At 33.1% G+C, this 19714-nt stretch overlaps 3 protein-coding genes across 3 annotated transcripts; 1 reads left to right on the top strand and 2 right to left on the bottom strand.

Annotated features, from left to right (window-relative positions):
- The first annotated feature begins 706 nt into the window (after positions 1 to 706).
- On the top strand, positions 707 to 1477 carry LOC142627890 (pleiotropic drug resistance protein TUR2-like). Its single transcript, XM_075801776.1, has one exon. The coding sequence runs from the start codon at positions 707 to 709 to the stop codon at positions 1475 to 1477; it is 771 nt and encodes a 256-aa protein (XP_075657891.1).
- Positions 1478 to 2565: 1088 nt separating this feature from the next.
- LOC142627913 (zinc finger CCCH domain-containing protein 3-like) lies at positions 2566 to 5482 on the bottom strand. Its single transcript, XM_075801817.1, has 5 exons — positions 5237 to 5482; positions 5080 to 5141; positions 3633 to 3714; positions 3273 to 3344; positions 2566 to 2945 (listed from the first exon to the last, which is right to left on the bottom strand). Exons 1-5 carry the CDS (start codon positions 5370 to 5372, stop codon positions 2836 to 2838), a joined length of 462 nt encoding a protein of 153 aa, XP_075657932.1. The 5' UTR covers positions 5373 to 5482; the 3' UTR covers positions 2566 to 2835.
- Positions 5483 to 9032: 3550 nt separating this feature from the next.
- LOC142630036 (shaggy-related protein kinase alpha) lies at positions 9033 to 14209 on the bottom strand. Its single transcript, XM_075804099.1, has 13 exons — positions 13993 to 14209; positions 12953 to 13125; positions 12752 to 12844; positions 12444 to 12503; positions 12061 to 12333; positions 11538 to 11612; positions 11332 to 11388; positions 11090 to 11230; positions 10953 to 11003; positions 10552 to 10647; positions 10382 to 10465; positions 9515 to 9617; positions 9033 to 9421 (listed from the first exon to the last, which is right to left on the bottom strand). Exons 2-13 carry the CDS (start codon positions 13064 to 13066, stop codon positions 9339 to 9341), a joined length of 1230 nt encoding a protein of 409 aa, XP_075660214.1. The 5' UTR covers positions 13067 to 13125; positions 13993 to 14209; the 3' UTR covers positions 9033 to 9338.
- Between the last annotated feature and the right edge of the window lie 5505 nt (positions 14210 to 19714).

Here is a 19714-nt window from a genome sequence, read left to right as displayed (position 1 = left end):
CTATGCAAGACCCCACACCATGCTAGCCTTGTTAGGTGGTAATCAAACAAGTAAGGTCACACTCCTCAAATGCCTGGCTGGAAGGATACCAGCAAGCAGCAGCCTCAATGGCAATCTCCAGGCAAATGGTTTGGGGATAGGCACTACCTTCTCCAGACTAATAGGTTATGTTGAGAAGCTTGATGCTGACCAACCTTACCTCTCCATCCGTGAATCCCTTCAATTCATTGCTGCACTCCATCTTGGCCAAGAGATTAGTGCCACAAGCCGCTGCATTCATGTTGAGTTGGTTCTCAACCAACTTGTTCTACTGCCCTACTCCAATGAACTTGTAGGTCATCCTCGCAATGCCACGGGAAAGACATTTGAAATAGCCAAAAAGATAACCATTGCAGTTGAGCTGGCTGCCAACCCAAGTATTCTCCTTCTTGAAGAACCAATTTCTGGTTTTGATACTAATGGAACCTTGGCCATCCTCAACATTCTCTCTCAGGTGTCAAATTCAGGTCGGGTCATTATTTCTACTCTAACACACCCTAATGCACGCACGCTATCATTCTTTGACCTAGCACTCATTCTAACACGAGAGGGAAATCAAGCATACTTTGGCCCAGTAGGATCTAACTGCAATGACTTGCTACATTATTTCACATCAATCCCAAAGGCCCCCCATTATTGCAGAAGAGATAGTCCAGTTAGGTTTATCATGGGAGCTCTTGGCATAGGAACCAAAAAGAGGGACACTCCTTCCCTAAATTTTTCACAAATCTACCAAGCCAGCTCTCTGTGTGAGATGAATAACAAAGAAATTTGCAATATAAAGAAGTCAATCAAGAACATAAGAAGAAATTATCTATCTTCTACTTATCCAGCTCCATATTCACGGCAAGCCATTTTGGTAATACTAAGAACACAAAGATTCTTATGGAGGAATGTTCAATATACATATGCTAGACTTACCGGATGTGCGATGATTGGTCTCCTGATGGGTTCCCTCTACTTTCAGATTGAATATAAGGACATATATGGTGCTACATCACGTACACTATATATATACATGCAAGTTATACTCATAGGAGTGATCTCAGCAAACAATGTCATACCCCAGATTGGCACAGACAGGTTGGTCTATTTCCGAGAGAAAAGGACTGGAATGTATCTTCCAGTATTTTATCCGATATCATGGGCAGTGGGTGAGATTCCTTACTTTCTCATGGCAACACTTGCAGTTGTAGGAATTGGGAATGGGATGGCAGGTATTGGGACACAATCCCCTTCAGAATTCATCAAGTACTGGACAGTGCTCTTCCTGTTTACACTATGCCTAACTTATTTTGGAATGATAATCACTTTCCTAGCACCAGTGCCAACACTAGCTGCATTTGCCATGTCAATTGTGACATCACTGTGGGTGTCAGCTTTAGGTGTGGTTGTTCTGTTATCTGACAAAGTTTTACAGATGGATGTATTGGAGTAACCCATTCCAAGATGCAATGAATGTGATGACCTCAATCAGTTTCTACTGTAATACAGAGGGGTGTGGATCACAGTGCAATTGTCCAAGATTGCAAGATGGTTCTTATGTGTGGGATAGGTTGGAAACTTTAAGAAGCTTGAGCCATGAGAGGATAGATTTGGACATACTCATTTTGTCTGCAATGTGCTTGCTGTTTGCCAGCCTTGCCTCTGTCTTCTTTGTTCTGCTGAGACACAATTCACCCCCTCCCATATAGAGTAATGGATGTCAAGAAGCAAAGATGGGAAGTGTTTAAGGAGCAAGGCAAAACAAGCGAACAGAACAAATATATAGGGTAAATCTGAACTAGATTAAATCAAAAGGACTCCAGACTATAAAAAATGCATTCAGTTACAATTATAATCAAAGTGACGTGAATTATCACACTGGTGACATCCCTCCTACTTGTACCTATAAGTTGGGCACTGCGATGTATTCATGTACAGCTTTACATTTTTTTTCCTTTCCAAATTATTGCATTTCTTGGCATTGCAAAATATTCAATATGTAGATTCCAGAAACACTTTAATTTCAAAGGTGTTAAAGTAGCCTAAAACAAGTCAGAGGCAACCACTGGATTCAAAAAGTTTATATAAAGCAAACAAGCAACAAGTAACATGCTGATTGAAAGAGCATTGATGCAGGACAAAACCAAAACAATGCAACAACAAAATTGAAGAATATAAACTAAAGGATAGGCAACCTAAGAGTCAACATATAAGCTTGCTTAGACTTAGAGTCAGCACCAAGAAGAGAGAACCTCTAAGAGTCAACACTTGGTTGGGTGGAGTAGGGACCAGATCATTGGAAGAATTTCAAGAGATTTTTTTACCAATCAAGCTATAAACTGTCTCCATAGAAGTACAATTTTATGCTTATATAAACTACTAAGACAAATACCTAATTCTAATTTTAATTGACTTGGGAAATCCCCATCGTTGAATTACAAAACTACCCTTGACTCTAGGAAATTAAAAATTATACTAATAAAATTAATTAAGTACTAAGACCTAAAATAAAATCCATTTGACCAATAAAAATACAATTGATTTCCAAAAGGAAATAGAAGTAAATTAAAATAAAATTTTTGTTACACCTCCCACATCAAAAACACTTCCTTTCTTTTTCCTTAATAGAGGAAAAAAGAATAACATGTTCCACTCAACTATCACATACAGAAAGCTGCATGAACCTATATCCACACATATCTCAATTTACATTGTAACCATATCAAGTATGTCGAGGAAAGGTGATAGAAAATATAGAAGGAACTCTATTACTGGCACCACACAAAAAGGTGACTAAATGAAGTAGCAGACCTATCCCCAATCCACAGAGGGAAGAGAAGGATATCCACCCTCTGGAGGAGGCTTTAGAGATGGAGGTAAATTGCCCCATGACATTCCCATATTATCTCGTACTACATCCCCTGTGAATCACAATGATGAAACATAAGCATTTGGAGTAAAAGTAGTCTGAAACGTAGAAAATAAAGCTACATAAATAAATATAAAAATGTCTATGACAGATGACAGAATATAAGCTGATGACCACATGCTACATTTACTAAAAAAGGAATAAAGAAATTAAGCCCCATTCCTTCAAGATTGAACAGCAGTAGGCTTTATGCATAGTTTGTATACCACATTAAGTCTAACAATAACATAAGAAAAAAATAATAATCCAAAAACTATAACAAATGCAACCATTGACAAACAAATGCTCAAGTCTAAGCAAACATACAATGTATCCTTACCTGAAAAACTGCCTCCAACCAACTGATTTCCAGGGATAATTGGTGACTGATTGTTATCCACAAAGCCTGTCACTGATGTTTGATAAAGTTAGTTATCTAATAGCATCATTGTTAACAGTTATCTAACATATATGTCATTATTAACCCAGATACAGTTTTGAATATTTCCACACCCCATTTCTTTTTTTCTTTTTTTATAGAAATAAGAGCTTTATAACAAATTTAAGATACAGTATTAATCAGATTTATTTTAATTCATAAGATAAATAGAAAATTAAAAAGAAAAATAGCCTGAAAAACAGCCTGAAAAATAAGTAAAAAGAATTAAAGAGAATAATATATATTAGGGACATAATTTACCTGATATGCCTTGATTATTAACATTTTCTAAGTTGTTCTTGGGATGAACATATTTGCAAGAATCTCCATACTGGCAAAACCCCTTTACTCCCATCATGCCAAAAAAAAAAACATGTTAATTCTAGGCCAAATCATTTCTATTCCAAAAGCGATAAAGCCAATGCAAGATTGTCGCCCAATTTTTCATTATCAACTAATATTAATTGGGCAATCAAAGAAAACCGAATTAAAATTCCCAAACCAAACGCAAACATAAACTCCCCCCTACCCATTACTCAATATGTAATAAAATTACTTTAGTACTCAAAGACAACAAGCTCAAATTTCCACAACAAAAGCCAAGTTAAACTCTACCTCCAACCCATTTTGCACTTAGAAATAAACTTAAAACTTTTTTGATACACCTTATGTGAGGCGATTCGAACTCTGGACATTTCTTTTGGAAACACCAAGAAGTGTTAGTCGACCTAAAGGTCATAAGGCAAAAATAAACTTAAACTTACATAACCAGTAAAAAAAATACAAAAGGCTAAAGTAAAATTTTCCTCCAATCCATTATTTATGACACAATAAAACTACTTAAACAATTAGAGAAAGAGAAAAAGCTATCTAAATTCTTCCTTCAACCCATTACTCAATATCCAATGAAACTGAATTGGGTAAAGAAAACACAATAGCTAATATAAATCATGTCTCCAACCCATTATCCAAAATACAGTAAAACAACCTGGGTACTCAGAGAAAAAGCAAAAGATAATCTAAATTCTACCCTCAGCCCATTGTCTAATGTCCAAAAAAATGACTTGGGTAATCAAAGAAAACCAAAAAGCTGGTCTAAACCCAGTCTCCAATTCCAATAGCCATCAAAATAACTTGGCCAATTGGGTAATCAAAGAAAAATAAAAAGCTAATCAAGATTCTGCCTTCAACCCATTATTCTATATCCAAAAACACAAATTGGGTAATCAAACAAAACCCAAAAGTTAATCTTCATTTTTTTAAAGATAAATGAGCAGATTTTATTTTACCTCATACATGTACAAACAGTACAATGAATAGCAAGACACAATTACACAGAGCTAGCAAAAGCTCAACCACTAAAATCACAGCAATTTACCACAAAGCTAATCTAAATTCTTCCATCAACACATTTTCCAATATGCAACAAAACAACTTGGGTAACCAAAGAAAAAGTAAAAGCTAATCTAAATTCTTCCATAAACCCATTATCCAACATCCAACAACACAACTTGGGTAATCAAAGCAAAAGGCTAATATGGATTCTGCCTTCAACCCATTATCCAGTATCCAATAAAACAACTTGGGTAATCATAGAAAAAACAAAAGCTAATCCAAATTCTGCCATGAACCCATTATCCAATATCCAATAAAACGACATGGGTAACCAAAAAAATTGAAATTTAGGCAGAGATTTTCAAAAAGGTACCGTCTTGACAAAGCGGTTACAGACCCCTTTGCCAAATCCTTCAGTATAAGCCTGGTTAGCATCTGCAATGAAAAAAGCAACTTCGTAAAATAAAAAAAAAATGTGAGAGAATCATAGAGACAGAGAGAGAAGAAGAAGATGAAGAAAAAGGAGAGACCTTTGAATTGGAAGGAGTCGAACCAGAGAGCCTTGTTTCTAAGGTGTTGGAGACCTTGGAGATGGCGTTTCCGAACATATGGGGTGTCTTGGAATTCCTTGTCGCAGTAGTCGCAGTAGTACTTCCCCAACGGCATTCTCTCTCTCTCTCTCTCTCTCTCTCTCTCTCTCTTCGCCTGCCTATATTAGGAAGTGTGGCATGTCGTTTTGTTGCTGGACACTGAAATCGACAACCGTTTAAAACAATACCTTTTTTCTTTTTTTGAAAGTGAGTTTATTTAATCTAATATAAGCCTATTATTGTTGACTTTGTAATATATAAACACAAAAGGTTTGGAGTGATCACATTTTCTTTTAATTCCTCATTTATTTGACAAAATCTAAACCCAAAGAAAGGGGTTTTAATTAAACTATTAATTCTTTTCCGAATCTAACTCTTATTAAGATTTCTACTAATTTTATTTTGTTTGGCTTTATTTTCAATTAAGTAATTAGTTATTCTTTCTTAGATCTGCTTAGGAATTCTTTCCCACTCCCTCTGTTATTAGGATTTTCAAGAATAAGATTGTCATAAAGGTATGACAATCTTTTATTTCTACAAAACTCTTTGCCCTCAAGGTATGTCAATTTCTCTTTCTAGCTATTATTTCTTTTGTTTTTCATATTCTAATTTTTATTTAAATTTTTGTATAGTGAGTTCTTTTGTTTTTCATATTCTAATTTTTGTTTAATTGATATTTTTCGTTTAATAATCGAATGTTTCATATATTGAGGTTAGGGATTTTTGAGATTAGAATCCTAATGTGCAATCAAAGAAAAAGAAATAAATAATTGTTTAAATCTTCTTATAAAAATAAATGAAAGTTACATTTGCAAAACATTCATATACATCTTAGAAAAACTGTGCTCACCTAACATTTATTCCCAAAAAGTTACAAATATTTGTTGGATAGTACTTAATTTATTATGCATGTTTTTTTAAGAAGATTATTATGCAAGTTCAATTGCTACAATTTGAATATTATTAATGTTCCCTCATGTTTTATGATATGATGACTATTGTAAATAAATCAAGATTAACACGAGTTAGCGACGAGTATGACATATTATAAAGTAGGTGTGACAATAGATGAGAAGTTTTCTGGATCATGATTGTCTCATCACTTCTTTGGGATGGGCTACTCTCACAATTTTATTTTATTTTTAAATTCAAGCTATCCATGTTTAATTATGAAAGTCTTGTACACCTTTGATTAATTTAATAATCAGCATCTGCTTCAAGATTAATTTTTACAATGTTTGCTCTGTCATCTAAGTTAGCATATGAGGGATTGTATTTGCAGGATTTTTATTATTTAGAATATATTGTAAATACCCTTTTTTTAAGTGGAAATTTTGCAAAATATCCTAATTTAGGATAAATAGTTGTGATTAACTCCCTTATTTTTTAAATAACAAATCATTCCTAGAAGAATGTATCTTTTGTAATAGTTGTATGGAGCGTTCCTCTAACACTTATGAATCACACATTTAATGAAAGGGACAGTCCATGTAACTACTACTAGAGAGAATTCTCTCTTCCTAGAGACTTTAGTAATAATAGATGTATGATTTTACTTGTAAAGACTATTTATTCATTAGAGAGCACAATATTCAAATATGAAATATCATGATTCTTAAGTTGTAAATCCCATCATTTGTAAACTTGTTTTCTCATCAAAGTAATCTCATTGTCCTTGTTTTTGGCAATAAATATAGCAAGTTTTGGTTATACAAGATGGGAGAAATGGTCATGAAGACAATGCCAATTTGAAGGAGGATAGCAATTATATGCAAAAACAGCCAAGTTAGTTGACAGGGAACTTCAGGACCAAACTTGCATGGAATTCCCTTTCTTTCTCTGTCAAACGTTAGGTTAGTGAAAGAAGGAAAGCAAGGAAGGAGGCCTGTCCATTTCAAGGGCAGGCTTCAACAATGGGGGTGCTTTTCTAGCCACACTACAAAGTCTTCATCATTAATTAAGGGCAAACTATGAAAAATGACAAGGGACCCATGTTGATGCCTGTGATTTAGGGTTGTAAATGAGCTGAGCTTTATCGAGTAGTGAATGTTCAAGGTTAGCTCGTCAAGAAAAATCAAAAGCTCAAACTTGGCTTAAGCTCGTGACAAGCCTAAAAATAGTGTTTGAGCTTGAGCTCGTGGAAAAGCCAAAAAACTTGAGCTTGACTTGACTTGGCTTGATTAATTAGTTGAGTCAAGCTTAAGCTTAATATCAAGCTCAAGCTCAAGCTCAAGCTTAAGTCAAACTTTTGAGCTTGACTAAAAAAAAAACATTTAAATCTCTAAAATTATGAAAAAAATATAGTATATTCATTTTATCATGCATCTAGCTTTACTAATGATTAGCCATTATTCAAATTAAAAATTTATATAATTAAATTCATTCATTCATCATTCCTTATCTACAGTTTCAGTTATATTGTTTAGAACTAGAAAAATATTTGTTTGCAACTATTATGAATGAGAAAATACTAACATATCTTATAACTTTACCTTAAATGATTGATAGGGAAGAATTATATGTGGCTTACTTAATTAATTAATTTATTTTTAAACGTAGCTATAGTTTAAAGTGATTCTTAATCAGTTTAGAGGGAAGGAAAAAATTAAGGTAATAAGTAGTGGTCTCATGTTGGCCATGTCAGTATTAAAATATGTGTAATGGGTATATTTAATTAACACATAAACTTAAAAATAAATCTATGCTTGAATTGTTATGTATTAAGCCTAATAGCTCACAAGCTTGTTCGTGAACAAATTTTTTTGCTTAAGCTCGACTTGTTTATTAAACGAGCCTAAAACTATGACTTAAGTTTGACTTATTTATAAACAAATAAACATGAACAATTTTTTTATCAAGCCGAGTTCGAGTTATTCATGATCAGCTTAGTTCAATTACAACCTATAAATATATATATATTTTACTGTGAAGGCAATCGTTGCTAAATCCTTCTTTGATTATTGTCATTAGTCACCCAATGTATATCTGGAGGATGGTGTCCAATTTCACAATCTCATGTTTCAAACGAGCTTTAGTACATGTTTGGATATAATCAAAAAGATATGTTTAGAATAAAATTTATATAAAATTTCTTAGATACTGTGCCATAAATTCCCCAATTGACTGCATTAGTCAATACAACGATAAAATTCAATTCAATTAAGGAACCTTTACTTTACCCAGTTGGTCCCGTGTTTACTGTTTGTTTCTTTTTTATATATGGTGGGCAGACATGGACCACAAATCATTCACAGCCTAAAACGTAAGAACAAGGGCAAACATGTGGACCAGAGATGATTTTGGTTTGACAAAATCAACCATCTATTCAATTATTGGACAAGACGGATTGTATATTTCAAATAATACCATAAAACAAAAGTGATTTAGGTGGCATGAAATGTCGGGTTTATCCCAAAAAAATAAAGCACAATGAATCTAGTTGATTTCTTGACCACCCAGTATTATTTGAACAGAAAATCCTTAAATAGTTTTTTTTTAATGGAAAATGACAACCAAACCACCACAATGAGGACCCTTAATGGAGATAAAATATTTTAATTGCTACCAATGAAGCTTATGCAGGACCAAGGGTGGTTACTTCAATACACCATGGAACCAATTATAAAAGCCCAGAGACCAAGACTATTGAGGTACTTACAAAGGGTGTGAGAAGACTTTTACAGTCTCCTATTAGATGACTTCCCAAGTCCTAGACTAACATTGAAATCCCAAGACAGATAGAAACTACTGGACATATGCTGATATTGTCATCTAGAAATAGCAATACAGATAAAACACTTAGATAATGCTGATGTTTGTCTTCTCTATGTGAGGTTACAATCTGGCTGTGATACAAGAACAAGGTAATCAGACACCCATTGAGGTTTGGGCAAATAGGTAGCATATCTCTAAATCTGCTTTTACAAAACAAGGTAACAATAGAACAAAAGATACATTGAAGAACTGAGAACAAATAGCATAAATAGATTGAACACGGCTCCATACGGAGATAACACTCGTGGGTTTGTTACATTACATCAAATCACAAACCAAGAAAGGGGCATTGCTTTCTTGCATGCTCTGGGATCAATTTCACCAAAATCTCAACTGGCACCCCCTTCAATTCTAGTTGACAAAAACAGCAGGTGAGACGTTTCACGTTTGGATGGGAATAACAGTTTATAAGGTAATTTAAATGGTTTTAAAATGATATCATACCATGAGATTTAAAGTTGAATAGTGGTGGGAGGAACCGTCCATTTGGCAAGCGACTGTTGGGATCACGTAGCTCATCGAAAAAGGGATGGATCAAGGCATCCAGCTGCATTGCAATTGAAGCATGATTAGAAAACACAAAGATCAAAAAAAGAGGAGCATGAAGACAATTGGCCAAAAAGTCACTAAACTCATACTGTGACAAGAAGACAATATTTGCATTCAAAAACATTTCTGATTGTCAAGCCGCAAAAGACATTAAGAAAAATGTGTAGCAATCCCAGTAACTTATAAAATGATCTATTGAGCCGACCCAAGTCAGTGGGAATCATGGCTAAAGCTTATTTGAGTCAAATTGATATACAGTACCAAATGTGCATCACACTTTTTCCAGCCAAAGAAAAAAACAAACAAAAACAAAACAAATGTGACTCATGCTTAAGATGCAGCCCAAGTTTAAAATGTGAATGCCCCACTGGCCCTCAGTCTCACGGAAAATTCCTCAAGCTTTGACTCCTATAAGTGATGCTGTCTAAAATTGTGTTAGGTGAATGAAATGAACCAACTCCACCAAGAGGGAATCTAGAAAATGATACAACCCAAGTAGGACCACCCGTATAGTCAAACATATTTGGTAAGACTTTTGTCATTACATGCTCTTTCCAAACCAACCCGTCCCAAACAAAAATGGAACAGATCGATCCATGCTGTAAAAGCAATCTCCACCATCATACAACTATTGTGAACAATTACCAATATTCACCTACAAGACTCCTATGATCAACAGATGAATCATATCATACACAGCCTAGTGAAGATGTTCCCAAGGTAAAATAAGATATTGGAAAACTGAGATTTTAATGTACTCACAGCTGAGCATCGTAGGTTAGGGGAGTATTGTAGTAGTCTTGAAACCAGATCAACAGCTTCTGGAGGCATACGCTTGTGGAATATCTAATAAAAGAGGAATGAGCAGATATTTAGGAGGATTGGTGATAAAAATATATACTATGAGACCTTAAGATTCCCATCTTGAATACCTTGTGCCATGGATGGGCTTTAATCTGAGGGAATTTGAACTCTGTATAGTTAGGGTTCATGCATTTGATTTCCTCCCTTGTAGGAGTGCCCAAAACCTACAACACACAAAAATTCATATCAAATACAGCAGTGCAAAAAATATCTATATAAAATGTAAACATGCATGACCATAATTCAAATCAACCACTGCCCAATCTAAGAGGCTAAAAGCTAAAGCATCTGCTAGGTCAGTCCAGTGAAATAATTGTACTTAAAAGACTTCATTTTGTCTCATCAGCTAACTCCTAACCAGCAAATTTCATACAAAAAATCCCACAATAAATAAATATCCAAGTTCCATTACCTTTTTTTTTTTTTGATGGTATCCAAGTTCCATTACATAACAAAATATTATATTTACCTTGATTATCTCCACGAGCTGGTCGACTCCACTCTCACCAGGAAACAAAGGCTGATAGAACAAAAAGTTCATTTTAATCTTAATGTACAAATTACAAATCCAGAAGTTGACCAGAGCTTATATGAATAATCAATTACCTGTCCAAGCAGTAACTCAGCAAGAACACAGCCAGCAGACCAAATGTCAATAGCCGTAGTATACTCAGTTGCTCCAAATATAAGCTCTGGTGCTCGATAATACCTAGAGCAGATGTAAGAAATATTTGGCTCACCTTTCACCTGTCCAACATTAAAGAAAATAAGGATAATAAGCATTCCAATTACAGCAAAGACAAAAATAACTTCAGGAAAAGGACATGAATAACAAAATAAAAACATACCAAGACTTTCGCACTTCCAAAGTCACATAATTTAACCTGGTGGGTATGTGGATTCACCTGTACAAGAGCAATAGCTTTGAGTTAGAATAAGTTGTTAACCTGCAATTTTTTACTGTGTCATCCTTACAAAGGCAATGGCAGTGAAGCTTAAAGAAAACACAAGTTAAATATCTAAAATAAACATGCAAATTTTTTAGCAGACATACCAAAAGGTTTTGAGGTTTAATGTCCCGATGACATACTCCAATGCAGCGATGAATATATGACAAGGCCCTAAAGATCTGCAAAGCACAAAGATATATTAGAATCTAAGCAAGAACAAAAATAATCAGCAAAACTATAAAAACCGCACACGTTAATGAAGTTAAAGCTAGCTATAAACCCTGCCTCCCAAACCGCTTCAAAGAAAAAGAATGGAATGTTAACCTAAATCTAAAATAATTAACCATACATGTGAAGATTCCAAGGCTTAAGTCTTGAGGCTGTCTTTAATGCATCAAGACACATTGGTCAGCCTAGGGTTCACAGTCCATGGTGTAGAACACCAGTCCGATACACTTAAACGAGTTAAGACTAACCTAACATCTAAATATCTTTGCTCAAGCAATATTAGACATCAGCAGTATCCAAAACAAATTTTCAAATTAACCACATGAACATATAAACATTGTCCAAAACATGACTTATCGTGAGAGCAGAAGGAAACCAATTCTTAACAAGTAACAATACCTGGTATGTATAAAGTTTCACATATATCAGTGGCATCCTTTGGTTCAATTTGTTGTAGTGCTTGATCACACGATGAACTGTTTCAGGAACATACTCAAGTACCAAATTAAGGTAAAGTTCATCCTTTTCAGTGGTTGAGAAGAAACAGTGCTTCAAAGAGACAACATTTGGGTGGTCAAGAAGGCGCATGGTTTGCAGCTCTCGGTTCTTATACCTCTTGTCTTGAAGAACCTTCTTTATAGCAACAGTTTCACCTGTCTCTAGGCACTTTGCCTACATAAACATAGTAAACCAGTATATAACAGCTTGCACCATACTAACTAAAAGACGTTAAATTAACAGACATCAAACTCAGTTATAATTTAAATGCTATAAATCCTCACCTGGAACACGACTCCAAATGATCCATGTCCAACAACACGCTCGGCCATGTAACTTATTGTCTGCAAGTATCAGAAGGCCACATCAGAAATACACGTCATGAAATGATACATTGCATTTAAATCAAGATATACACATATCCAGAAGGACAAATTTTACAATTATTGACATTTGCAATAGTCCTAAACCAGCTTTAGTTGGACACTTGTAGAGCATGTAGGATTCATTTTGACATTTTCATTCAAACGAGCGTACATAAGGTCCTCACTTACAGAAATTGTTGAGAATAACTTGTAAAACAAAGCTATACCTGCTTCGGCTGGCCATTTCTACCACCAATAGTTGTTACAATTATATGACCTGTCTCTGTACCATTACCATCAACAACTGTGGCTTCCATTTCCTACAAAAACAGTGAATCCTATGGTTAACTGGCAGATATACCTCACAAATCAAGTGAACACAAGCAAAAGAATAAGAGAGAGATATACCAAACCAACTCTATACTTACTTTGTCATCCCTAATTTTCATGTCGTTCATCTCCTCAGGTAAACGATCAACTCCAACATTATGGCTACTAGTATCTCTCATACCAGAAGCAGGTGCTACGCCCACCGAAGCCATTAGTATAAAATGTGTCCTAATTTCCTTAAATATTCACCTTGATGAGACCAATCATTTACCTGCTCAAATAAAAATAAAGAAATAACAAATTTAGCTATAGTGCAGTGCTTTATACAAGATAAATATCCTTTACCCATCCTCCATAACTCACATAAAAATAAAAATGAATCATAAACCTATACAGAAAGAAACAGAATGAGACCTAGAACCCATCAAATTAGCCAACAATACAAAAGATGAGCTGCAGATCAAACAAATGCTCCTACTTCCACAACCTAAACCTAAAACCAAAGATATATTCCAGGATTTCTTTAGCACTTCACATCAACTACTTAACATAAACTTATAAATTCCCACAAAATATTTAACAAAATCGAAGTATGCACAAAGTTTTGGTTTGTCAAAACCTATCTACTTCCACACCAAACACGAAAAAAAACTATAGAACCCCATCAAGCTAAAAAAATATCAAAGTATTCACATTTTGACACCTTTTTGAGTTAACATAAGAGATGGGAATTTTGAGAGAGAGATCTGGAGATCAATAAAGTGAGCTCATAAATGCAATTTCTCTTTAAAAATAAAGAAAATGGAAGCTGATAAGCATATCTTTTGCACTCTATAAATACCCACAAGTAATCAAAGAATTTAATTAAGAAAATTGATAATCAAAGCAAGTAAATCCAACATAAAATACATGATCATAAACTAAACAAAATTTAACCATCACAAAAAGTAGATAAACAAAGAAACCCATAGATCCGTACCAACCAATAGCCCAACAAAGCAAACTCAAACCCAACAACAAAGATCAAAACTTTAACAAAAACAAACAACACCCAGAACCAAAAACCTCAAAAAAGTGAAAAAACATAAACTGGGTCTATGAGAAATTTAAAATAAAAAAAAAAATTTTAAATCCATACCGATCAAACCAGAAATTCCCAGGCATCAACAAGAGCTCCTTGAACAGCAAAGTATCAGAGGCTTTAGAAACTTAGATCCAGTTGGGTTTTTTGACGTGTTAAAAACTTCAAAGCTTTTGGCTTTTCACTCTCATGGATTTGTGTGTGTTTTAGAGAGAGAGAGAAAGAGAGAGAGTAAATGCTTTGCTTTTTTCTGTGAAGTGTGCTATTATGCGCTGGTGACAGTCAAAGAAAGATCTTAAAAAAATAATGAATTTTTTATTATTATTTTGTGGTGTTTTTAGTTTTATATTTTTTTTAATGGAATATTTTAAAAAATAAAAAAAATGGTAAATGAAAATCATAAAACTTTGTAAGAAGTCTGTGCCTACTGCCTATCTTTTTGACCATTCAAACTTACTTTATAAGTTTTGTGTTTTTGGGTTTTTTTTTTTTTTTTTTAGAATTTTAAAAAGGTATGGTGTTTAATAAACGTCTAAAGGGACTTTGATTTTGGCACCTATGTGATTTTGATTATTGGGCACCCACTTTCCTATTTAGGGTATTTGGATAAAATTTTGAGGAAACTATGTGTTTTGTCTTTATCTTTTACCCTCTATTTTAATTTGGTCATTTACCTTTTAATTTAGTCATAACATTTTAGTGTCATGTCAATTTACTCCATATCATTCTAATTTGAATAAAATTGATAACATGGTAAATGATCAAAATAAAATTTTAGTGTATTGTCACATTAACGAAAGCTAATTTTTTATTTTGGCTATTAGACTCGTTATCAATTTTCATCCAAAAAATAACGACAGGGGCTAAATTAACTCGGTACTGAAAGGTTGCGGACCAAATTAACACAATTGAAAGGTTATGAATAAATTAAAATATGATGTATAAGATAAGAACCAAATATGTAGTTTACCACCAAAAAAAAAAAATTGTAGATTTTATTTTATCTTGATGTTCTTTTTGACAATTTGATAGATTCTATATAGGGAAAAAAAATGCTGATTTTTTTTTTTTGAGGGAATATGCTGAAGTTTTTAAATCGTAATAATCCTTTAAAAAATGGCACCTTGAGGATAAATTATTATTTTTTATTTATTGAAGTTAAAAAAAAGTAAGTTGGACTAAAAAAAAAACTGATCAATTATATCCAAAAAATTATACATAAACCTGAAAAATTGAAAATAATTCTCTCAAAAGTTATCATGTCATCAATTATTTAGATGAATATCAAAATTGTGTTAATCAATAACTTTTCATATATTTTTTTTTTTAATAATGTGATAAAGTTTAATGTTTAACCATCCATATAATATTGAACAGTTTAGAATTTAAGAATTCTTACAATAAAATCAATCCAAAAAATTTTGGGAATCTAAAAATAATAATAATAATTGGATGCTAATACCATTTATGAAACTTTTGACAATGATTGATTTTCTCAAAACAGCTAAATTCTTTGTTAGAAACCATTATGAAATGATGGTGAAATATTTTATTTGTAATATGTATTAAAAAAAATGGTAGAGTGCTTAAGGGCTAATAGTTTTTTTAAAATTAAGTCTACAAATTACTAATATCTTTCCTTTGTTACTGCATAAAATTATTGAACTAACTCTAACCCAATAATTATGGTATTAAGAGAGCCATAATAGGGAGCTCAACTACTAAGTTGTCGCTAGCAATATTTTAATCTAATAAAGTTTTGATAAAGAAAGTTTTTACTACTTTTGATGTTGTCAACAAGTTGCCCATTTATGAGGTACCACCAAACTCTTTAATGCAAACGATAGCTCCTCCAATACTAAGTGTTTGGGATTGAAAGGGGAAAGAGGTTTGGTAGTAATTAGAACATTTCTAAACCTATATATATAAAACAAATTGCCCACTTTTCTCAACTACTAGTACCTAAGTACCGTTACATTCTATGTATGACTTGTTGTAGTAGGTTATATAGAGATTGGCGGATGAGAAGATTGTATTTTATGGTATGACTTGTTGTAGGATATAAGAGATGGGTGGATGTGAAGTTAAGCTTTGGTATGGCACATGGCTTCATGTATGATCCTTGTCATGTCACTCAATTTAATATTGGTGAGATCAATACACATGATGTGCATACAATATCACATTTTGTGTATTTTGTCAAAATTTTCAATAAGAACTTGTCATTAGATCAATTATTAGAAGAAAATTTCTTCACACAATGTGTTCAAACCTTTTAGCTGCTTTCTTTATTTCTTAAACTATAAAAGGTCCATAACTCTAGAAAGCCAACATCTACATATTCAAACCTTTATCTAGACTCAACAATTATTCTGTTGAACATTGACCTAAAATTCCTTATGAATATTGCATCAATAATCCATTCAAATTTCAAGTTTCATGTTCTGGCACTAGAAAATCACATAATACTTCAAGAAGAAAAGAATGTGGTGTGATTATACATGGTTTAAGTTAGGTGGAGTATTTTTTAAAAACAATTTTTTTTTTAGAAGAAAAACAAAATTTATTAATATATTATTTTGGCAAAATTTTAATCCACATTACAACTAAAAGTTTCTATCACAAAAACCTTTTCACATATTGATCATTTCAACCTGTTTTCATACAGTTGCTTTAATCAGGCTCAAAATGATTGAAGTGACCAAAGGAGGCTCCACTATTATTACATTAACAGTCCATTCAACCCTGATGAAGTTTCATTTCATATGTTATGATGAAACTATAAGAGTATAATAATTAATTAACCAAGACTTTTTTTTTTAAATCATATTTTTTATAAACATGATATGATTTAAATTAATGATACTCACTTTATGATAATTAATATTTTTCATTAAGAAAAAATAATATTAGATTTCTTTTATACATATCATATTTAAATTAAAATCTCATACTCAACTGAAGAGTTTTTTTTTTTTTTTAAGGAAAAAAAGTTGTAGAAGAGAAAGGTGACAACCCCTACATTTTTAGAATAACGCGAAGAGAGATGGACATCGACACACTCACTCACGAGAAAGCGAATAAATTTAAAATTTCAACTTATAGTGTCCACTTTTAATTAGCTTTACCAGTTAAGCTAATTTACTAGTTAGGCTTTTTTTGAAGAAGCAGTAATACTTATTAGAACACACGAATACGAAAAAAGCACTAGTTAGACTTCAATCTCTTTATGAGGGCAATATTGTCCTTTTATTATGGGCGCCTATATTGTCAAAAGGACAGTCCAAATCATTATTGCAACATGCGAATATACCATAACTCCTTTTGCCGTTTAAAGACCAGGCTCAAGCACAATGTCTTAGATTATAAGATCTAGATGAAATTACAATATCACCCTTGTAATTTATATACGAATCTAACATGCTTTTAAAGTCAATGATATCGATAAAGAAAATTAGGCAAATTGGCTGTGGATGAACCAAATGGAGAATATATTATTGGATGGTTTTTTTTTTTTTTTGAGGATCTATATTGGATGATTATGGTCATTGTCTTTATATATTTTTATTTTTATTATTTTTTGGTGACATATAACAAGTCCAAAATTGAAAACCTGGTCTTTAAAAAAAATAATTGTATAATATATTATTTTATGATTTCTCTAAAAGAATAAGGAAAATTAGGTAATGATTAGGAAAGTGGGGCCAGCAGACACAACATAAAACAAAGAAAATACTGGTAAAAAACAAACAAGCTGTCAAATTTTAACTAGGTCTTCCACCCCCCACTAATAAAGAAAGAGCCTCAATGTTCTTTATTTGTTTTGAGTCCAAAGGACAGCAAAATGTTCACAATTTTTTTCACAATTGTTGACGCGACTAATTGTAATTGGTGTATAATAAAAAGTGTCTAACGGTCAATCTGTCTGATAAAGATAATTTTCTAATAAACTAAGCTTATCATCTTAATAAGTATAAAAAAAAATGTTGTGTCTCTAACATAGTCAATTTTCTTCATTCAAGAGGATATCGAGTTATCAACGCTTCTAATGGCAGTGGCGGTGCACTTTTGGCATGTCTGAATAGTAGGCAATTGGCACTTAATAATGATTGATATTCAAATCTAATGCATATATGGTGATTTAACATTGTTGATAACTCCAAAGTCATAGATGACAAAGTAGCTCCTTATCCTATTCCTTTTACATTCAGAATTTGCTCCACAAAACTTGCAAGACATTTGACTACTGTTTCTTGGCTTGACATGTCAGGCAGCAAGAAACCTTAGCTAGCCCCAGCTAGGAGTATTAGCATTACCATAAGATGATAGCTAGAATTTTGCTGCTTGTTTTTATACATTATTGGAATGGTATGATAGTTTAATTATCATTAGTATGTAGTATGTACATTGTGTTTCATGTTAGTCAACAGCCCAATAGCCATGTAGTTTAGTTGCGTATAGACTTTCCATTCCAATATCCAAGTTCCATGTTCAAATGCTCAGTTAAAGACCCTAAAATTTTCTACAGAAGTTACCATTAAGCTATCATCCTTGGTAGCTACTAAGCTATACAAGGTAATACATGAAGCAATATGAGAAGCAAAAGAGGTCACATTATTTTCTTCCCTCTCAATCTTTTGGGCAATCATGGTTGTTTATGTCCAAGATCAATTTTCCCATAGAACTATTGGAAGAGAATCTCATTGTAGTCTTTGAAGACATTATAAGATCCTTCATAGCCTTGTACTTTTTCTTTCGCTTACTCAAGAACTACCCAGCAGCTAGTAAGCAAACAACAAAACCAGAAGGACGGTTAACAAGTTATTCTTTAAGAGGCAGTAAAAACCCAAAATTTCAATATTATGATTCTATATCACCTTATTTGATTACTGCATACAGTACTAATTCAAGATATGCCACGGTCATGGCATTCTTGTCTTATCCTTGGGCTGCCAAGCAATTTACTAAACTTCAAAATTTTCATTACCCCCAGTTTAATTGCTATTTTCTCTTCCATGATAACTAAGTGCATGAAAAGTGATTAGTTATAATAGAAAAAATTGAAGGTCCTTTTTGTGATGCTTTATGTATCTCTATCCTTATATGTATTTTTGGGGTCTCATCTTGTGAAGTAACATCCTCTTGTTGGTCATGTGCAGAGTAAGTGTAGGAATACTGCAAATGGAGAGACCATCGGTGAAAGACATTGTATCCAACAAGCACCCTAACTTGGATGCTGAGTTAGTATTCCTGTAACAACATATACTTTCTCCAGTGCTAGGTGACAGTTCATCAATCATAAACAGTCCCTTTTATCCCTTATGTCAATAATAGAGTTTTAAAAAAAAAGTAGCGGTTGAAAGGTTTTTATATTTTTAAAATAATGCATATATGTCAAAGACTAAGTGATCCTATTATTTCACAATTATCACATTTGTCATTTCATGGAGAGAAAATGATCAATACAGGGAACTTGACATTAACAAAGTATTCAATTTCAATCAAGACTTGTTCAGTACTGACGCAAGAATGGAACCAAAAGATTAAGTCAACAATGAAAAGTCTAACATAGCCTGCACATATACAGTTTTTTTTTAACTTATTAATCTAGCTAAAGATTCAAAGATGTACACATTGAATTGGTTAATGAGAAAGTAAAAACGCAATCATCTCTATCGCAACCTAGTTGATCTTACGTCCGAAATCTTCTATCCTTAGCTGGTAAAGGTCGTTTGTTGTCAGGCAAGAAGGTTTGAACTTTGGATCCAATTTTTTATTC

This window comes from Castanea sativa, chromosome 3 (assembly GCF_040712315.1).
Source record: "Castanea sativa cultivar Marrone di Chiusa Pesio chromosome 3, ASM4071231v1".
In the NCBI taxonomy this organism is placed as follows: domain Eukaryota; kingdom Viridiplantae; phylum Streptophyta; class Magnoliopsida; order Fagales; family Fagaceae; genus Castanea; species Castanea sativa.
This window is presented reverse-complemented; position numbering and strand designations above follow the sequence as displayed.